At 29.8% G+C, this 16,060-nt stretch overlaps 2 protein-coding genes and 1 pseudogene across 2 annotated transcripts; 2 read left to right on the forward strand and 1 right to left on the reverse strand.

Moving 5' to 3' along the window:
• The first annotated feature begins 723 nt into the window (after positions 1 to 723).
• LOC114074913 lies at positions 724 to 1,929 on the forward strand (annotated as a pseudogene).
• Positions 1,930 to 2,117: 188 nt separating this feature from the next.
• Positions 2,118 to 2,939, forward strand: LOC107018736. Its single transcript, XM_027913089.1, has 2 exons — positions 2,118 to 2,615; positions 2,691 to 2,939. The coding sequence occupies exons 1-2, from the start codon at positions 2,118 to 2,120 to the stop codon at positions 2,937 to 2,939; spliced, it is 747 nt and encodes a 248-aa protein (XP_027768890.1).
• Positions 2,940 to 4,098: 1,159 nt separating this feature from the next.
• On the reverse strand, positions 4,099 to 8,821 carry LOC107001203. Its single transcript, XM_015199346.2, has 5 exons — positions 8,448 to 8,821; positions 8,263 to 8,266; positions 7,463 to 7,636; positions 4,461 to 4,672; positions 4,099 to 4,369 (listed from the first exon to the last, which is right to left on the reverse strand). The coding sequence occupies exons 1-5, from the start codon at positions 8,819 to 8,821 to the stop codon at positions 4,099 to 4,101; spliced, it is 1,035 nt and encodes a 344-aa protein (XP_015054832.2).
• Positions 8,822 to 16,060: the final 7,239 nt, after the last annotated feature.

A 16,060-nucleotide genomic window follows, 5' to 3' on the forward strand; every position in this document is an offset into this window, starting at 1 on the left:
AAGTGTTTTGGAACGAAGGCCCTCGACGGTCCGTCGTGCCTATGACGGTTCGTCCTATTTGTCGTCGAGGGTAAAGAGAAGAGTAGCACAAGAAATTACACAAGTATGGGACGACGGAATCCATCACGGGCCGTCGTGACCCTGACGGTCCGTCGCGTGGTCCGTCGACCCAGTCAGTTTTTATCAAAATAATTTTACTGCTCGAACCTACTAAACAGGTTGTTACAATATATTAGTGATTGATATGTCATATATATATATATGAATTTTGTATAAAGTTTAGATTAATTGTGTATTAAATTTTTAATAAATTGTATCAATTGTGTATGAAAGTACATTTTTGATTGTATGTATCAGTGAATTATATAGTATTTGTGTATGAATTGTGTTTGTAATTGATATGTTACATATATATGAATTTTGTATAAACATTGAATTAATTGTGTATGAAATTGTATTTTTTTGTTGTATTTATCAGTGAATTATATAGTAAGTGTGTATGAATTTTGAATGAATTTTGTATGAGTAATTTTATAATTTTATAATGTGGTGCACTAAATGTAATTTTAATGTTGTGAAATACGAAAATACATCGACTTTGAGATGGAGGGCATCCTATATGATATTTCTACTCTTTATATTGGTTTAGTTAATGTTATAATAACTTAACTTAATATAGAAGAAAATATAAATTCTATTGAGATAAAATATATTGTTAGCGAAATGTGTCCACCTATTAAAATTCATAATGATGTTGGGGTAAAGGTTTTTCTAGATCAGATGAGGGTGAATTTGAATTTCTGTATAAAATATCCATTATGCATCAGTTTGAAAGATCGTGAGCTGTATAATGAAGGTCATGGAGTTATAATTACTGATAGAATAGATTCTGATGTTAGTTTATCACAGACTAACATTGATTTGTACTCCAACAATTCTATTTGTTTGATCGGAATGAATTTAGACGGAGATGTCAATGATAATAGTGAAATAGATAATGATATAATATGTGACCATTCCAACCTTTTTGCAGCTGATAATCAGATTTATAATAATAAAGAAACACTTAAGGAGGTTATGAGGCATGTTGGACTTGTTGAAAAATTCAGTTTTCGTGTTGCGCGTTGTAATGCATCTAAGTAAGTGTACAAAAAAAATTAAGTTATTTTTTTATTTTATTTGTTTCACTGTATATAATTGTAATGTATATTTTCTTAATTTTGAAACAGTTATCACCTGAATTGTATTTCTAAAACTTGTTCTTGGATGATGAGGGCATCTAGTTTGAATAAATCAAATTTATTCAAAGTTTGGAAGCATATTGCTCAGCACACTTGTTCTGTTAGAGAAAGAGTTTATGCAAGACGTCAGGAGATAACTGACGTTGTTACTGTCTTGATAATGGAGAAGTATATTGATCCATTTATGGTATATACTCCAAAAGATATAGCTGATGATATGTTGAAATTGCATGGCGTTTCATTGACGTACATACAGGCATTGAGAGCTAAAGAAAAAGCAGTAAAGTTGGTGCGCGGAGATCAAGCATAGTCCTATGCAAAATTACCTGGTAATTTCGAAATAAGAATGAATTTAAAGATTACCCATTGAATTGGACTGTTATGTTTTCGTGTATTCTTTATGTATAAAATATGTATATTTTTTGTATGAATTGGACTGTTATTTTCAGGTTATTTTTACATTTTGGAGCAAACATATCCAGGATCCGTTTTGAAAATTAAAAGGAAAGAAGGTGATACATTTTTATACGCATTTATTGCGTTAGAAGCTTGTATTAGAGGTTAAGAATATTGTAGGCCAATTGTAGTTGTTGATGGTGCGGAATTAAAATGTTCATATGGTGGTACAATGTTAACTGCCAGCACAATGGATCCGGAAGGTAAATTTTTATCCTATTTAATTTTCTGATTATATAATATAGTGAAATAATTTATAAATTGTATTTCTGATTTGTGATATATTTTTTTAAAAAATCTTGAGCAGGTCATATACTTCCGTTGGCGTATGCGATAGTAGATTCTGAAAACGATTCTTCATGGACTTGGTTCTTTGAGCAGTTTAAGGAAGCATATGGAGTTAGACAAAATATGTGTTTTATGTCGGATCGAAATGAAAGCATATGGAAAGGGACTGCTAATGTATATCCTGAATCAGAACATTATGCATGCATATGGCATCTGTCAGTCAATGTGTTGAAGAATTTCAATAGAAATACTGAAGATTTGAAGATTTTGTTCTTTACATTGGCAAAAGCTTATAGAAAACAACAGTTTGAGAAAATTATGGGAAGAATAGATCAGATAGATACGCGCATACGACCATACTTGTTTGATATTGGTTATAGCAAATGGTCAAGAGCTTACTCAAATTGTAAGCGCACATGGACCATGACTTCAAACATCGCGGAGTCATTGAATAATGTTAACAGGTCAGCAAGGAGGTTACCGGTGATTTCACTTCTTGAATTTATGAGGGTAACAATTCAGAGGTGGATTCACAAGCATAATGAGGAGGCTGATAAGACAACATCTATTCTGACCAAAAACTATGATATTTATCTACAGAATAGTATTGTGTTGTCGTGCAATATGAGGGTATATGTTTCATTGTATTGTATTTTTACTTCCAAATATTTAGTGGCATGTATAAAAAAAATTACTTTTAAATAGGTGATATCTTCAATTGTTGATCTGCATGTTGTAGCTGAAGGAGCAAAGAAATACATAGTAAATTTGAACACAAGGATGTGTAGTTGCGGGAGATTTCAACATTATGAGATATCGTGTGGCCATGCAATTGCAGTTCTCCGATACAGGAAGTTACATGAAGCAGATTTCTGTTATGCTTTTTATAGCCTCAAGAATTTCAAAGATGCTTATGCCATTCCTGTTGAGCCTATCCCATGCGAGAGTACATGAGATATACCAAGTTATATTTCAGAGCCTAAAATGATGCCACCCGGTCCAAAAAGATCAGCGAGAAGACCCAAATTTGAATGCTGAAAGGGGTTCACTGATGTGAAATTCAAGAGGACAAAAAGCACATCTAGTAGATGCCATCAAGTTGGACACAATAGGAAGACATGTTCAAATTATCCTGTTCAAAAAAAAAATTTCCTACTGTTACATCTGTGTTTTTGAGTATTTAAATTAAAGACATATGTTTTATTTTTTTTGATTGAGTCATATTATTTTTCATACAATGTTCATACATTGTACATACAACTGTTCATATATATTAACATTTGTTACTGTTTTGTATATGAAAGTATAATATACCATTAATAAGTCATATAATATTCATATAGTATGAATACAGTTATTGCATATTGAAAGAGGACTATATACAAAATTTATACATTTATACAAGCAATATTTGCATATAAAATAATGTTTGTTTATGTTCTACATATCAAAGTATAATATGATATAATTCATACAGTATTCATACCAGCAATATAAGTAACATTTGTTTTTGTTTTGTATATGAAAGTATAAAATATCATTCATAAGTCATATAAATCTTCATACAGTATTCATTCAAATAAAATTTAATGCGTATTGAATAAGTAATTTATGCAAAAGTCATACAGATTTAATAAGGTATAATTATATATTTATTCATATTGTCATATTGAATCATATGTCAGTACTATTTCATATAATTTTCATACATTATGAATATAAAAATTTAACATTACATATTGAAAAGTGCAATTTATACAAAGATCATACACATTTAAAAATTATAAATATATAGTGAAGCAGACTGTCATTTATATAAATTTCATAAAAATATAGTATATATATAACATTTGTCTATGTTCTAAATATCAAATTATAATATGACATTCATAATTCATATAATGTTCATACATGATTCAGACAGAGTTCCTATATTTGCATGTTGCGTTCAAAATTTATACAAAGTGAGACATATTTAATAAATAGTAATATTCATTGATAATTTATTTAAAACAATCATTATTACTAATAAAACACTGGGAAATTACATAAATAGTTCATAAGATAAAAAAACATGTCATTCAAAAAAATGTACAGTGTGCCATGAAGATTTCTACTTCCTATTACGAAATTTTGGAGTAGGATAATTGGTGGTGTCCATAACTTGTTCTTTATGAGTTCGAGGTCCACCCTTCTTGCTAACAACTGTTCCCGTAACTTCACTTTCACTTATTGCGCCTTCATCATTCTTTGATTTTGCATAATGCCAAAGTAATGTACCATATCTTTGACGATGATATTTTGAATCGATATCAATATGAGATACATCAAAAACACCATTGCTCATGTATTCGGCAAAGAGATATGTGCATAGACCACAATCACTGTAAAAAATTGAAATTAGAAAAAATTTATAATGACTATAAAGCAATGTAATTTAAGATGAAGAAAATATAATATAACAAGTATACATACTTGGAACTTTCTTCTTGTTGAGGAACATTTGTCACATGCTTGATACTGAGAGGTTCGGAATGAGACTTCTGTTGATAATCAGGGAGATTATTCGCATACAAATCAAGTATTTTGCCATAAAACCCTGTGCTCGTCAGAAATAATGGAATCATGATTGCAAGTTTATCAACAGCTTCTTTAATTTTTCTGGAGTGAACAGATCCTCCCATCATCGAATCATAGACATATAGACATCTACGGTTGATCCGGAATACAACAAGGAACCAATGGAATTTGTTGATTATGTTGACTGGGATGATTACTTCGTCAACCCAATCCCAAGGAATGTTAGCAAGTAGCTTAAATCCTCTAATGCATTGTCCAACATCATGTTCGGTGAAATTCATCTCATGTCACATTTTGACTGTCTCCACTGTTTCTCAATGTTATCAATCCACGCCATAAACCAACAATCAACAGTACTGTAAGAAGTGACTCTCTGAGAATATTTAGCCTTCTTTCGGAGATAATACATTATTGTATTAATATTCTGTTTCAAAAAAAAATAAAAAAAAAAATAATACAGTTGATACCTCATGCTTAAAGTATACATTACAAATATATCCAAATGTTTCATACACAATTCACACATAATTCATACAAAACAATAATCATATGTATATCACTGCAAATCAAAATCAGAATAAGTAAGTCAAAAAATGTCTTACCCCGTCCTCCCAAGGTCTGCCCGGTTGACTCATTATGTGGAAAAAAATCATTTTCTCCGATTTTGACAATGCCAAAGTCCATTTGAGGATGAAATGTATTTTTAACCTTGGAATATGTTGCTTTCCTGTATATATTTAAATAAGTATTATATGAATTGTTGATTTGTTAAATTAAAGAAAATAATTTTGTTCATCAGCGTTTGTACCTGCCACGCCTGCTTGACACATCTTTAAAAACCCATTTATTGAACACCTCAATCATGTCATATGGAACATCAAACCCATTGTGATTTTGGATTGGATGTTTGATTTGAAAGAATATAGGTACTCTATTTGAACTGTGTTCCCCTTCCGACATTCTGATATAAGGAGAAGAATCGTATTTTTCTAGATTCTTATGTCTTGTTTGCACATTTGGAGTTGTGGTAGCATTAAGAATTGGATCAAGTGCGATGATTTGTGTCATAGTAAAATCAGGATAATCGTCCAATGTTGGTGGTTTTGATGTTGATGTTATAGGTGCGTCAACGTTGAAACAACCATCAGTTGACTTTTGAGCTTCATGTACATAAAAAATAAATAATTATATAAAAATAATTTTTTAAATTTACATATATGTGCTAAAAATGAATATATCGTACCAGCTGTGTTTGACATTTGGACGTGTTGCCCAATTGAAAATGTAGGCATAGCTGTTGGATCAGATTGTGCAGCATGTTGATTGGCGTTGTCCTGAAAATAATTTTTCAGATAATATGAAATTTTTGCAGATATTAATGTATTCTGTATTATTTGTAAGAAATAAATTAGTAGATTGCAAATCAAAAAAACTTGGATATATGTTTAATACATCATTTTTTCATTAATCATACATATTTTCAAAATACAAATTTCATACATGATTAATACAAAACATTTATATATAAATAATGAATATATACTCATTTCATACATATTAGATACAATATATATACATAATTCACATATATATATGTATGATGTGTTTTTATGTTTGTTCATTTAATAGTGAAAACAGTGACGATAAATAAATAAAAAACTAGTATAAAAACATCAATTTATATAGTTATCAAACAATATTCATACACAAAATATACATATATTTATACCTCTGGTTGTTCTTCTGGTATTTGTTCTCCTCTTGACAATCGAATCTCTTTAATTATCAGTTTGGTCGAGTTATCGACATAACTCTTGATATCAGCCATGTGCTTGTCAACCTTATCGTTGTATAAAAAAAATTAAAAATAAAATAAATTATAAGGTAAGTATATTAATTCTTTAAAAATATGTTGGAACTTATAGTGAATTTGAGTTCTTTCAACTCTGCCTTAACCTGTTAATTTAAAAAAATAAGTTTTGATATTTATATTGTAATTTTAAAAAAGATTATTTTAATTTGAAATTTGTACTTGTACCTCTACAATATCAGCTTTCAATTCTTCAACTTTATGTTCACTATCAACGGCATGATTTTTCGACGATCTGTGATCTTCCGAATCATGGTGGCTGCTGGACTGATTTAAAATGGTTTGTCCATGAGATTTAACTCTTCTTCAGAAAAAATCATATTTCTGAATTTATGCTGCAGCAAATAAAAAAATTAGAATGTATATTGATTTATAATGTATCTAATAACATTCTCTGAAAAATACCTGATTGCCATGTGTTCTGAAAATTATTTTCTTCAAATCATCAAAATAAATGACGTCATTAGGTGTCTTCCAGTTCACGATTCGCGGTGTGCGATTTGAAGCACGTATAGCAATTGTGTTGTCAAATGAATGACAACACTCATAAAACCATATCTGCAATGCTATGTGGAATTGGCTGAATTTGAATGACGATGGATTTTTTTTATATTTTTGACTGCATGCTTTGAATGTTAAATTAAAACAATCATTTTCCCAAGGGAATGTCATACTGTCCAGACTCGACCAAATCAAAATTCAATTTTGAAATTGTTGTTTTTGAAGGGTCTGATGCAGTCAGAAAAGAAGAAATAAAATACAAGATCCCGATTTTTAAACAATCATCTTCTTCCCAAAAATTTTCAATTTAAACTTATGATAAAAATCTGACAATAGATACATTATTAAAATTCTCGAAATTTTCAGCAATGAGTCTGTTTGGAACAGATGGGTCAGATACAAAATCAGAAATTGGTCCACATTTCAAACCGGTGATAGCAACAAACTCTTTTAACCCAAAATGTAACTCTTTACCATTTACATTTATAACAAACATATCATCCCTAACATTTTCATTCCCAAGAAGAAATATGTGTCTCAACAATTGACATTGAATTTTAATGTTATGCATATTATAAAAAAATCCAAAAGGTGATTCTTGTAAAAATTCTTGAAACTTATCTTGACCTAGAAAGGTCAACGGATCCGCAAACACATTCATGTTAATGCATGAAGACAAATGTGTTTGTGTCTTCTTCTCCTAAAAATTGTTAAAATTAAATTAATACGTTTATCATACTATATTCATACATTGATAATGTGATAAAAACAAATATAGCATTTCATACACATAGCATACAAACTTAATACATTAATTCATACATAATTCATACATTATTCATACATTGATAATGTAATAAAACAAATATAGCATTTCATACAAATTCATACAAACTTAATTCATTATTTCATACACAATTCATTTATCACTAAATGCACAAAATGAAACCATATTGATACATTATTCATACATTAATAATGTACTAAAAATAAATATAGCATTTCATACACTTAGCATACAAATTTAATACATTAAATCATACAAAATTCATACATTGATAATGTAATAGAATCAAATATAGAATTTCATATTCATAGCATACAAACTTAAAACATTAATTCATACACAATTCATACATTATTCATACATTGATAATGTAATAAAACAAATATAGCATTTCATACAAATTCATACAAACTTAATACATTATTTCGTACACATTTTATTCAACACTACGTACACAAAATCAAACCATAAACTATTTAGTTTTTTTATGAATAGTAATAGTCAAAAATATCATACAAACTTAATACAATATTTCATACACTTCTACAATAAAAAAATATAGTAATTATTTCATACACAAATAACACAACATAAATCATGTACTATACTATTCACAATTAAAATCAAAATTAAAACGAAATTAAACAGATAATTTTAATTTAAATTTCAAAAAAAAATCTTTTACCAACCTTTAAAAAAAATTGGTTTATTTGTTTCTTCTAACTGTGAACTATCGATTTCAGTGCCTCTTGATTTTTTTGATTTTGACTTTATCAACTCATCAACAAAATCAGACTCAGAATCTGATGAGTATTGAATTTGTTTTCCTTTCCTCTTCTTTCCTCTTTCCTTTGCCTCTTTCTCAGATTCAACTACGGTTTGCTTTTCTTTTCCTTTTCTCTTCTTCTCGATTTCCTTTGCCTCTTTTTTTTTTTTTTTCATTTTTGATTTTTCTGATCTAGATTTCTGTTTTGCAGTTGAAGATTGAGTTTGTGTTTGTGACAAAATGTTGAAAGATGAAGAATGAAATTCCTCAAATCTTACTTCATCGTTCAATCTTCTACTTTTACGCGGGGTTTCAATACCTCTCTTCGACATTATACAGATTTGTGAGTACAAATGTGAAAGATTTTTACCAAAACAGCAGATTTTGGTGAATAAGAATGTTAGGCGTTACACAGATTTGTGAGTGAAATGTTGAAGATTTTTGACCAAAAACGGAATATTTTGGTGAAGAATAATGTTAAGCGTGCGGAAATGTGGGTGAATGTTATGATTATTTTAGGCGTGTACGAATTTAGGAAAGATTTGGTGAAGATTTGGGGAAGAACAATATATTTGGGAAAGATGAATTTTTTTTTAATATCGCGTGTGGCGGTTTTTAAAAAAAACTGATATTGGTTTCGATAGTGATGGGTAGTTATTATGGAATAATCAAATTCCTATTATTTTGTAATTTTTTTTAAAAGGTAACTATATAATGTTTAATTTAATTAATAATAATTAAAGAGTTTTGTTTGAAAAAGGTAACTAAAAAAAATAATGTAATCAAATAGTTTGGTTTAAAAAGGTAACTTAAAAAAAGTAATTTAATTAAATAGATTGGTTTTAAAAAGGTAACAGAATAATAAATGTAATTATTTAAATAAATTAATTATTATTTAAATAATTAATGAGAAATTTTTTTGAATATATTTTTTCTTGATATGCTATAATTCGATAATAATATGCTATAAGTAGTTTATTACCAAAAAGTATGTTTATAACTTGATATTTATCATCTTAAATGTGTGTGGAGTGTTATTTTTATTTAGTTAAACTACACTTTTAATTATTTTTTTCTTCAGGCTTGTGCAAAATCCAATCATGACAACTAAAAAAACGAAGGAATATTTGACATAATATTGAAATTTCATTTAACTTGTGAGTCAAATATTTGATACTAGTATTTTAATATGGTATTATTTAGTGTGGCGTGCATGTCTGTATGTAATAAAACAAGTAAGTTTGTTTTTGAAGTTAGATTTTCTTGATAATTTGATTAAAATTATGTTATAAAATCAATTAAATTAAATAATATATGATCCTTTATGTTCATAATAATTAGGTTAAGAAAATAATTATTTTAAAAAATAAGAGATGTAAGCATAATATTATAAACTACAGCGGAAGTAACCATTACGAAACTAAACTTGAAGGGTGGTTTGTACAATTAGCTCTTTCAATTTTTTTGTTAATGATTTTATAGAAAAATTGACTTGAGTGACTTTTATAAAAGAACATTTAAAGATGAGTGATTTTACTCATACAAAACTAAGTTGAATGACTTTATCAAATAATTTCAGAAACTTGAGTGACCTTTTGAGATATTTACTCAAAGATGAAGAGTTGATAACTTTTATTCTGAATTAATAATTTGTAAATTAGTGAGGTATTGCTATGCAAGATCGAGGGTGTATTAAAGTTTAAATTGTCAATGAATATTCTTAAAACTATCAATGTTCCAAAATGAACCGGCTTGTAACAGAAGTTGCACTGAAATGCCCCAATTTAATCTGGTGTTTACACAAATCTAGTTTTACTTGAGTTTAAAAAAATATTAAAGCACTTAATTTTTGTTAAAATTTTAAATATCAAAATTACATGTTTAGATTGATTAAATGTTAAATACGCTTAATCGAATATCTCAAAAATTATAACAAAATAAGTCATATATTAAATATCATAGCTAAAATAAGTCATATTTTAAAAATCAAAATTACTATTTAACCCTTTTTGTTTGGTGCACAATGTAGTATAACTTGGAGAAGGAAATTGTTAGGAGAAAAGAATCAAAATTTGACACAAAAATCAGAATTATATTGGTACTCATTGTTACCCTCACAAAACTTAAAATTATATTATGTAATGATCGGGTTTCGTCGTTGTGGAAAATTCAATGGGGGAAAATTTGTGTGGAAAAACTATTTTGTAGTACTTGAATTTTCCCAAACTAATCCAGATTTGGAAAAAATCATAATTTTGAAGGTGTGGGAAAATCAGGTAACAATCCGATAAGTTAATTATGATTTTGATTACATGAGTAATTAGATAACTCGTTAAAGAACATTTACGACTTTTTTAAGATTCAATTCTGGCAAGTAGAACTCATAGAATCTATCATAAAGTAAAGGATATTTTCAGAGCGTCATGGATCAGGGGCATGTTGTGAAGTGATATTTTGGAATCCTTTAAATAGGTCAATGGTTAAGGAATGCCGCTTTGGTGCTGAGTTTTTCCGCTCTAGCGGAGCCGCTACAGTTGGGTGAAGACCGATGTGGCAGGCTCGACACAAATTAAAGTTGTTAATAAACCCCTAAATGACTTTATTTGACACTTTTTCAACTTTTAGATCTAAGAAACAAACCCCCGACAACTCCTACTAATTTTTCACCATTTTTGAGGCTAAAGGTAAGTTTTTCACTCTTCAAATCCGTTTTTTGAATTGTAGAACGTTATAGAATGGGTGAATATTTATGGGGGAGGGTTTGGTTATAGATTCTATGATAGAATCTAGGGTTCATAGAATTGTTAGTAATTATTCGGGTAATTAGTGATTGCTTATTGATTCTCGTATTATATCGATTATTTGTAGAACAAGAACAACAGGAACTAATCTGGAAAGGGAAAATATCAAGTTTCTTAGGGTTTCAAGCTTGTTTTGAGGTAGGTGATAGTTATGATCCTATGATTGTGTTATGTATGCTTGGTGTTGCTTCATTATGATACTTGTGTGTATATATATATATATATATATATATATATATATATATATGACTGTTGCAATGTTGATTACACTTGTTTTAAATGAGATAGGTGGATTATCATTGCCATGAAATCATCACTTAAATGCATGATCTTGAGGATATACTTTTATTTCTGATTGTGGTGTGTTGAATAGATATGTTGCTTCGTTTAATCATAACAACTTGAATCGGTTTCCACGTTCCAATATAACTAACTTTGATCGGTTTATACGCTCTGACATAACTAACTAGGATCGGTTGCCATGTTCTGGCATATATATGAGATCAGTTGCCACATTTAGACATAAATATGGGATCAGTTGCCACGTAGGACATGCTAAATGTTTGAGTTTGGATTCCATGAGAGGACAAATGATTAGATAAAAAATGTGAAACTCATCGTTGTTTGTACATGTTGATATATATGCATGTGATTATATATTCTCTTGTCTTGTTTATGTTGCATTAGTGGGATAGTTGCGCAATCTTAGCAGTACATGTGGTTGTGAGCTGGCTCTGCATTTCCTCCTATTTTTGTTAAGTACAAGGCATTTTCAAGAAGCTATTGACAGACCTCGTAGGAGATCAATGATAGTTTGAGTTCAAGGGTAATCCAATTCTTTCGAGCTGCCATGAATTCTTTATTGTGTATGTCCATCATTTTCGGTCTTAGAAATTTGTTCTAGTTAGTTGATTGGTTCATTAGATTGGGTTTGTATCCCTACTTGTTTAGACTTCGTTCATTGTTAGATGTTTTGGTACATTGACTTTCAGGCAGTGGCGGATCTAGGAATATAAGGTTGTGGGTGCTCTAAAGTGAAAATATAAAAAATATGTGTTAACAGTGAGATTCGAACATTGGTACAACAACACTAAAAAAGTCTTAAGTACTCATCCAGGAGCCATTGGGCCAACTAAATCATTTATTCATTAGTGCTCTATGTTAATTTTATACAAATACCTATCAATTTCTACATAGATATATATATTTCGTAACGAAGTTAATGGGTGCTCGAGCACCCGGCGGACGCCATGTGGGTCCGCCTCTGCTTTCAGGTTCTAGGTCATTCTTCTGGATTGTTAGCTTGTTATTGTTCGACTTTGTTAGAGTTTATGAGAATTTATTTATTCCTTAGTAATTGACTTGCTTCTTATACTTAATGCATTAGTTTTTAGATTAGTTGCTTCGTTTGGTTTTAGTGGTTTTTCTCCCAACGGAATTTAGTGTGGGCGTCAATCACGATAGTCTGGATCGTGACATAGTGATATGCATAATAATAATAAAAGTCCAGTTATATTAGTAGTGATTAACACAAACACACTTTAAATAATAAGGTTAAAAAAACAATGAACTACATTATATATGACATAACTATTTGTAACAAATTAACAATAACAAAAATAATTATGATAAAAAAGAAGGTGACAACTTGAAGTTAAGATGCAAGAAAATTTGAAGTCATCTACCAAGAGGTTGTATATTATACACAATACGTATAAACTAATACTTACTTTGAGAAAAGACATAAAATCAACATTAGAGTTGTCTAGAATTTTTAAGAAGACACCTTAATTTTGTTGGCATCCTATTAACCCCCAAAAGCATTGAATATCTTTGTAAAAAACACCATTTTTACCCATTTCTCACATGGTTTGAGAATACGCACAATACGCGCATGAATGTATTTTTTGTGCTAAAAATCAATTAAATGGTATCACGTTTCAGCTTTTTTCTTTATTAAATTTACTTTCTTTGAATTCATCATCTTCTTTGAAACAAGCTCAAAAGTGTCGTTGGAACTCACTTTGATGAATTCATCATCTTCCCCAAAAACTAGTCGCTTTGAAATTTTCAATCAAAAACCTTAATTTGGAATTGTTCAAGGTTTAATTTCTTCTTAATTTCCTTCTTCTTTTTTTTTGAGAAATCAAGATATTTTTATGATAAGATTTAATTTCATCTTAAAAATATGATCTTTTTCAAATCATGTAAGAAAACACTCACTTTGTTAACCTTTAATTCCTTGTTAACTCAGCTATTCCTCCAAAAAATTTGACCAAGAATCATCAAAAATGAAGCAACTGATCTCCACTTCACTATCACTTGATCAAGAAATAGAAGAGACATGGAAAGCTGAGAAATGAAATAAACTTCTATGAAATGAAAGAGATTCACAAGAATTTTAGAACGATATTCAATACCATATGATGCTCACACATGTCTTACGAGGTGAGAATATGGATCAAAATGGTCTTTTACATAGATAGTCAATACATTTATGAGTAATAGGACACCTAAAAAATAAACATATTTTTTAAAAAATTCGAGACAACTTCAATATGACTTTATGTTTTTTCTCTACTTAACTTAGACTTAACTATTTCATTGCGCTTGTCTTCTGTCAATAATAATGTCACATGAAAATGCTAATGAAGAATAATATTTTTTTTAAAAAAAAAATTAAAAATATCAACAATTGAATATAAAAGAAAATATTATTTTATTTTACGGATATTTTCTAGATCTTTTGTTATAACAAAATAACTTTGTAGATACATAAATTTTATTGGATTAAATTCGTGCTCATTTGGGCTGAATGATTAATTTTAGTTTTAAAAATAAATAAATTTATTTTATTAAATTCAAATCCAAGGTCCATTTAACCTTAAATCCCAAGATTAGTGTCACATGTCACAATGACTAGGCATCCAGGACCAATAAGGTGATGCCACATGTTCAAATAAGGTGGTGGTCTCATTCAAGTGCAAGAACTGATCACAACATGCCAAGTGTCAAAATGACATCCTTTCGCCAATCATACGCAACCTTGTCCACATCCTAGAACTATAAATAGGAAATGAACATAAGATTCTAGGGATCAAGAAAACTCTTCAACAACTATTCTACAAGGATTGGCGAGAAACCTACAACCCCAACTATATAACTCTTCGAAGGAATGGTCAACCCTCGAATCTCGATGAAGCTTAGGAGAGAAGAATCAATAAAACAACAAAATTGTACTCACGCAATTCCTCAATAAAAATCACATTTTCTTTTATTTATTTTTCTTGCAGTTAACTTTCAGCGCTTACGAAAATTTTTGGTGAACAAATTTGGCACGCCCATTGGGACGATTCTTCTCTTCATCTCTTTCTCTTACAAACCAAAAACTACAAAGTCATCTACTGCAATGACCTTCAAAAAGAGTAGTGATTTTTCATACAAACTCTCTACTGGTGTCGTACATGATGATATCAGTCATGTTGCCCCGATTAATCAGCGTAAGTTCAAGAATAGTAGGCTAGGTAGATCTGAATACTTTACATCATCGGAGACGATGAAAAACAATATAGGATGGTCGTGACTGCAACACCTAGGGGAAATCTTGCATCTGTGTTCTTTGGAGAATTTTCTCAAATTGAATCCAACGTTGGTGAATCCGAAGATTCAATGGATTCGCCAACTTCAATGAATATCAATGCTTTGATGTCTTACTCAACTGATTTGGATGAGAAGTTTGTAATGATGGAGCAACAATTGAAGCCTTGAAGAAATTCGTTTATGAAAAAATAATTCATATTGATCAACTTATGAACAATTTCGATACCACTTCCTAAAGCAAGAGCAATAAGGAGTTATGTGAATCAACTACATCCATAAAAAATGTCAAGCCTTGTACTACCCAAAAAATCAATAGTTTTTTTATCACAGAAGGTTTGAGGGCCCATTATATTTGATTAATTATTTCCTGAAAATTTATTTGGGGATTTCAAATTGGTGCAACACATGTTATTTCCAGAACACATGAAACATAGGAAAGAAAGGCAAGCATAACCCTACAATAACACAAGAACATCAAACTGATGAAAAAGTTTCCCCATGTTGTGCTACAATTTACATCAAAAATGATAACTTGTTGTTAGGGTCTAAGCTATATAACTGTAATACCTCGCAACTAGAAATAACAAGAAAATAGTTTAAAATATGAAAATACTTATTTTTGGAAAGAATAAGATAATTTGGAAAGTTTGTCTAAGTTAGAAAAGTGAGTTTATGTCATTTTCAAAGGACTATAACTCCTAGCTCAGGATGAGTTAGGATTAGTTCCAGATATGGTTGGAAATCCCTTAGAATAAAATTTCCAACTCCTCCAAGTTTGCACGATTTCGATATCATATGAGTGAGTTATGCCTTTCGTAAGTTGGGTTGATGGATTAAGAAAAGTCCAATCTTGATTTGGGAAGGGCAAAGTTGTGTTTTTCCTTACCTAATTCAAACAATTCATTTTAGGGACTAAACTGGGGTAAAAACAAGACTTTATTCAGTTTACGAAAAAGAGATCCACGCTAGGTCTTGGAGAAAGGAGAAGAGAAGATTAGAAGAAAGAGGGTAAGATTCGCTAAGATCGTCGCATTAACTTGAGGATTTCATCGGGGGTGATTACTACAAAGGTGTGTGAGTCTTTGATAACGTTGGGTTCGTTCACCCACGTGCCAATCACGTCAGCATGATTTCATCATAAAAGATAGGATTTTTGAATGTTCTTGAATG

Source organism: Solanum pennellii, chromosome 1, assembly GCF_001406875.1.
Source record: "Solanum pennellii chromosome 1, SPENNV200".
Lineage (NCBI taxonomy): Eukaryota > Viridiplantae > Streptophyta > Magnoliopsida > Solanales > Solanaceae > Solanum > Solanum pennellii.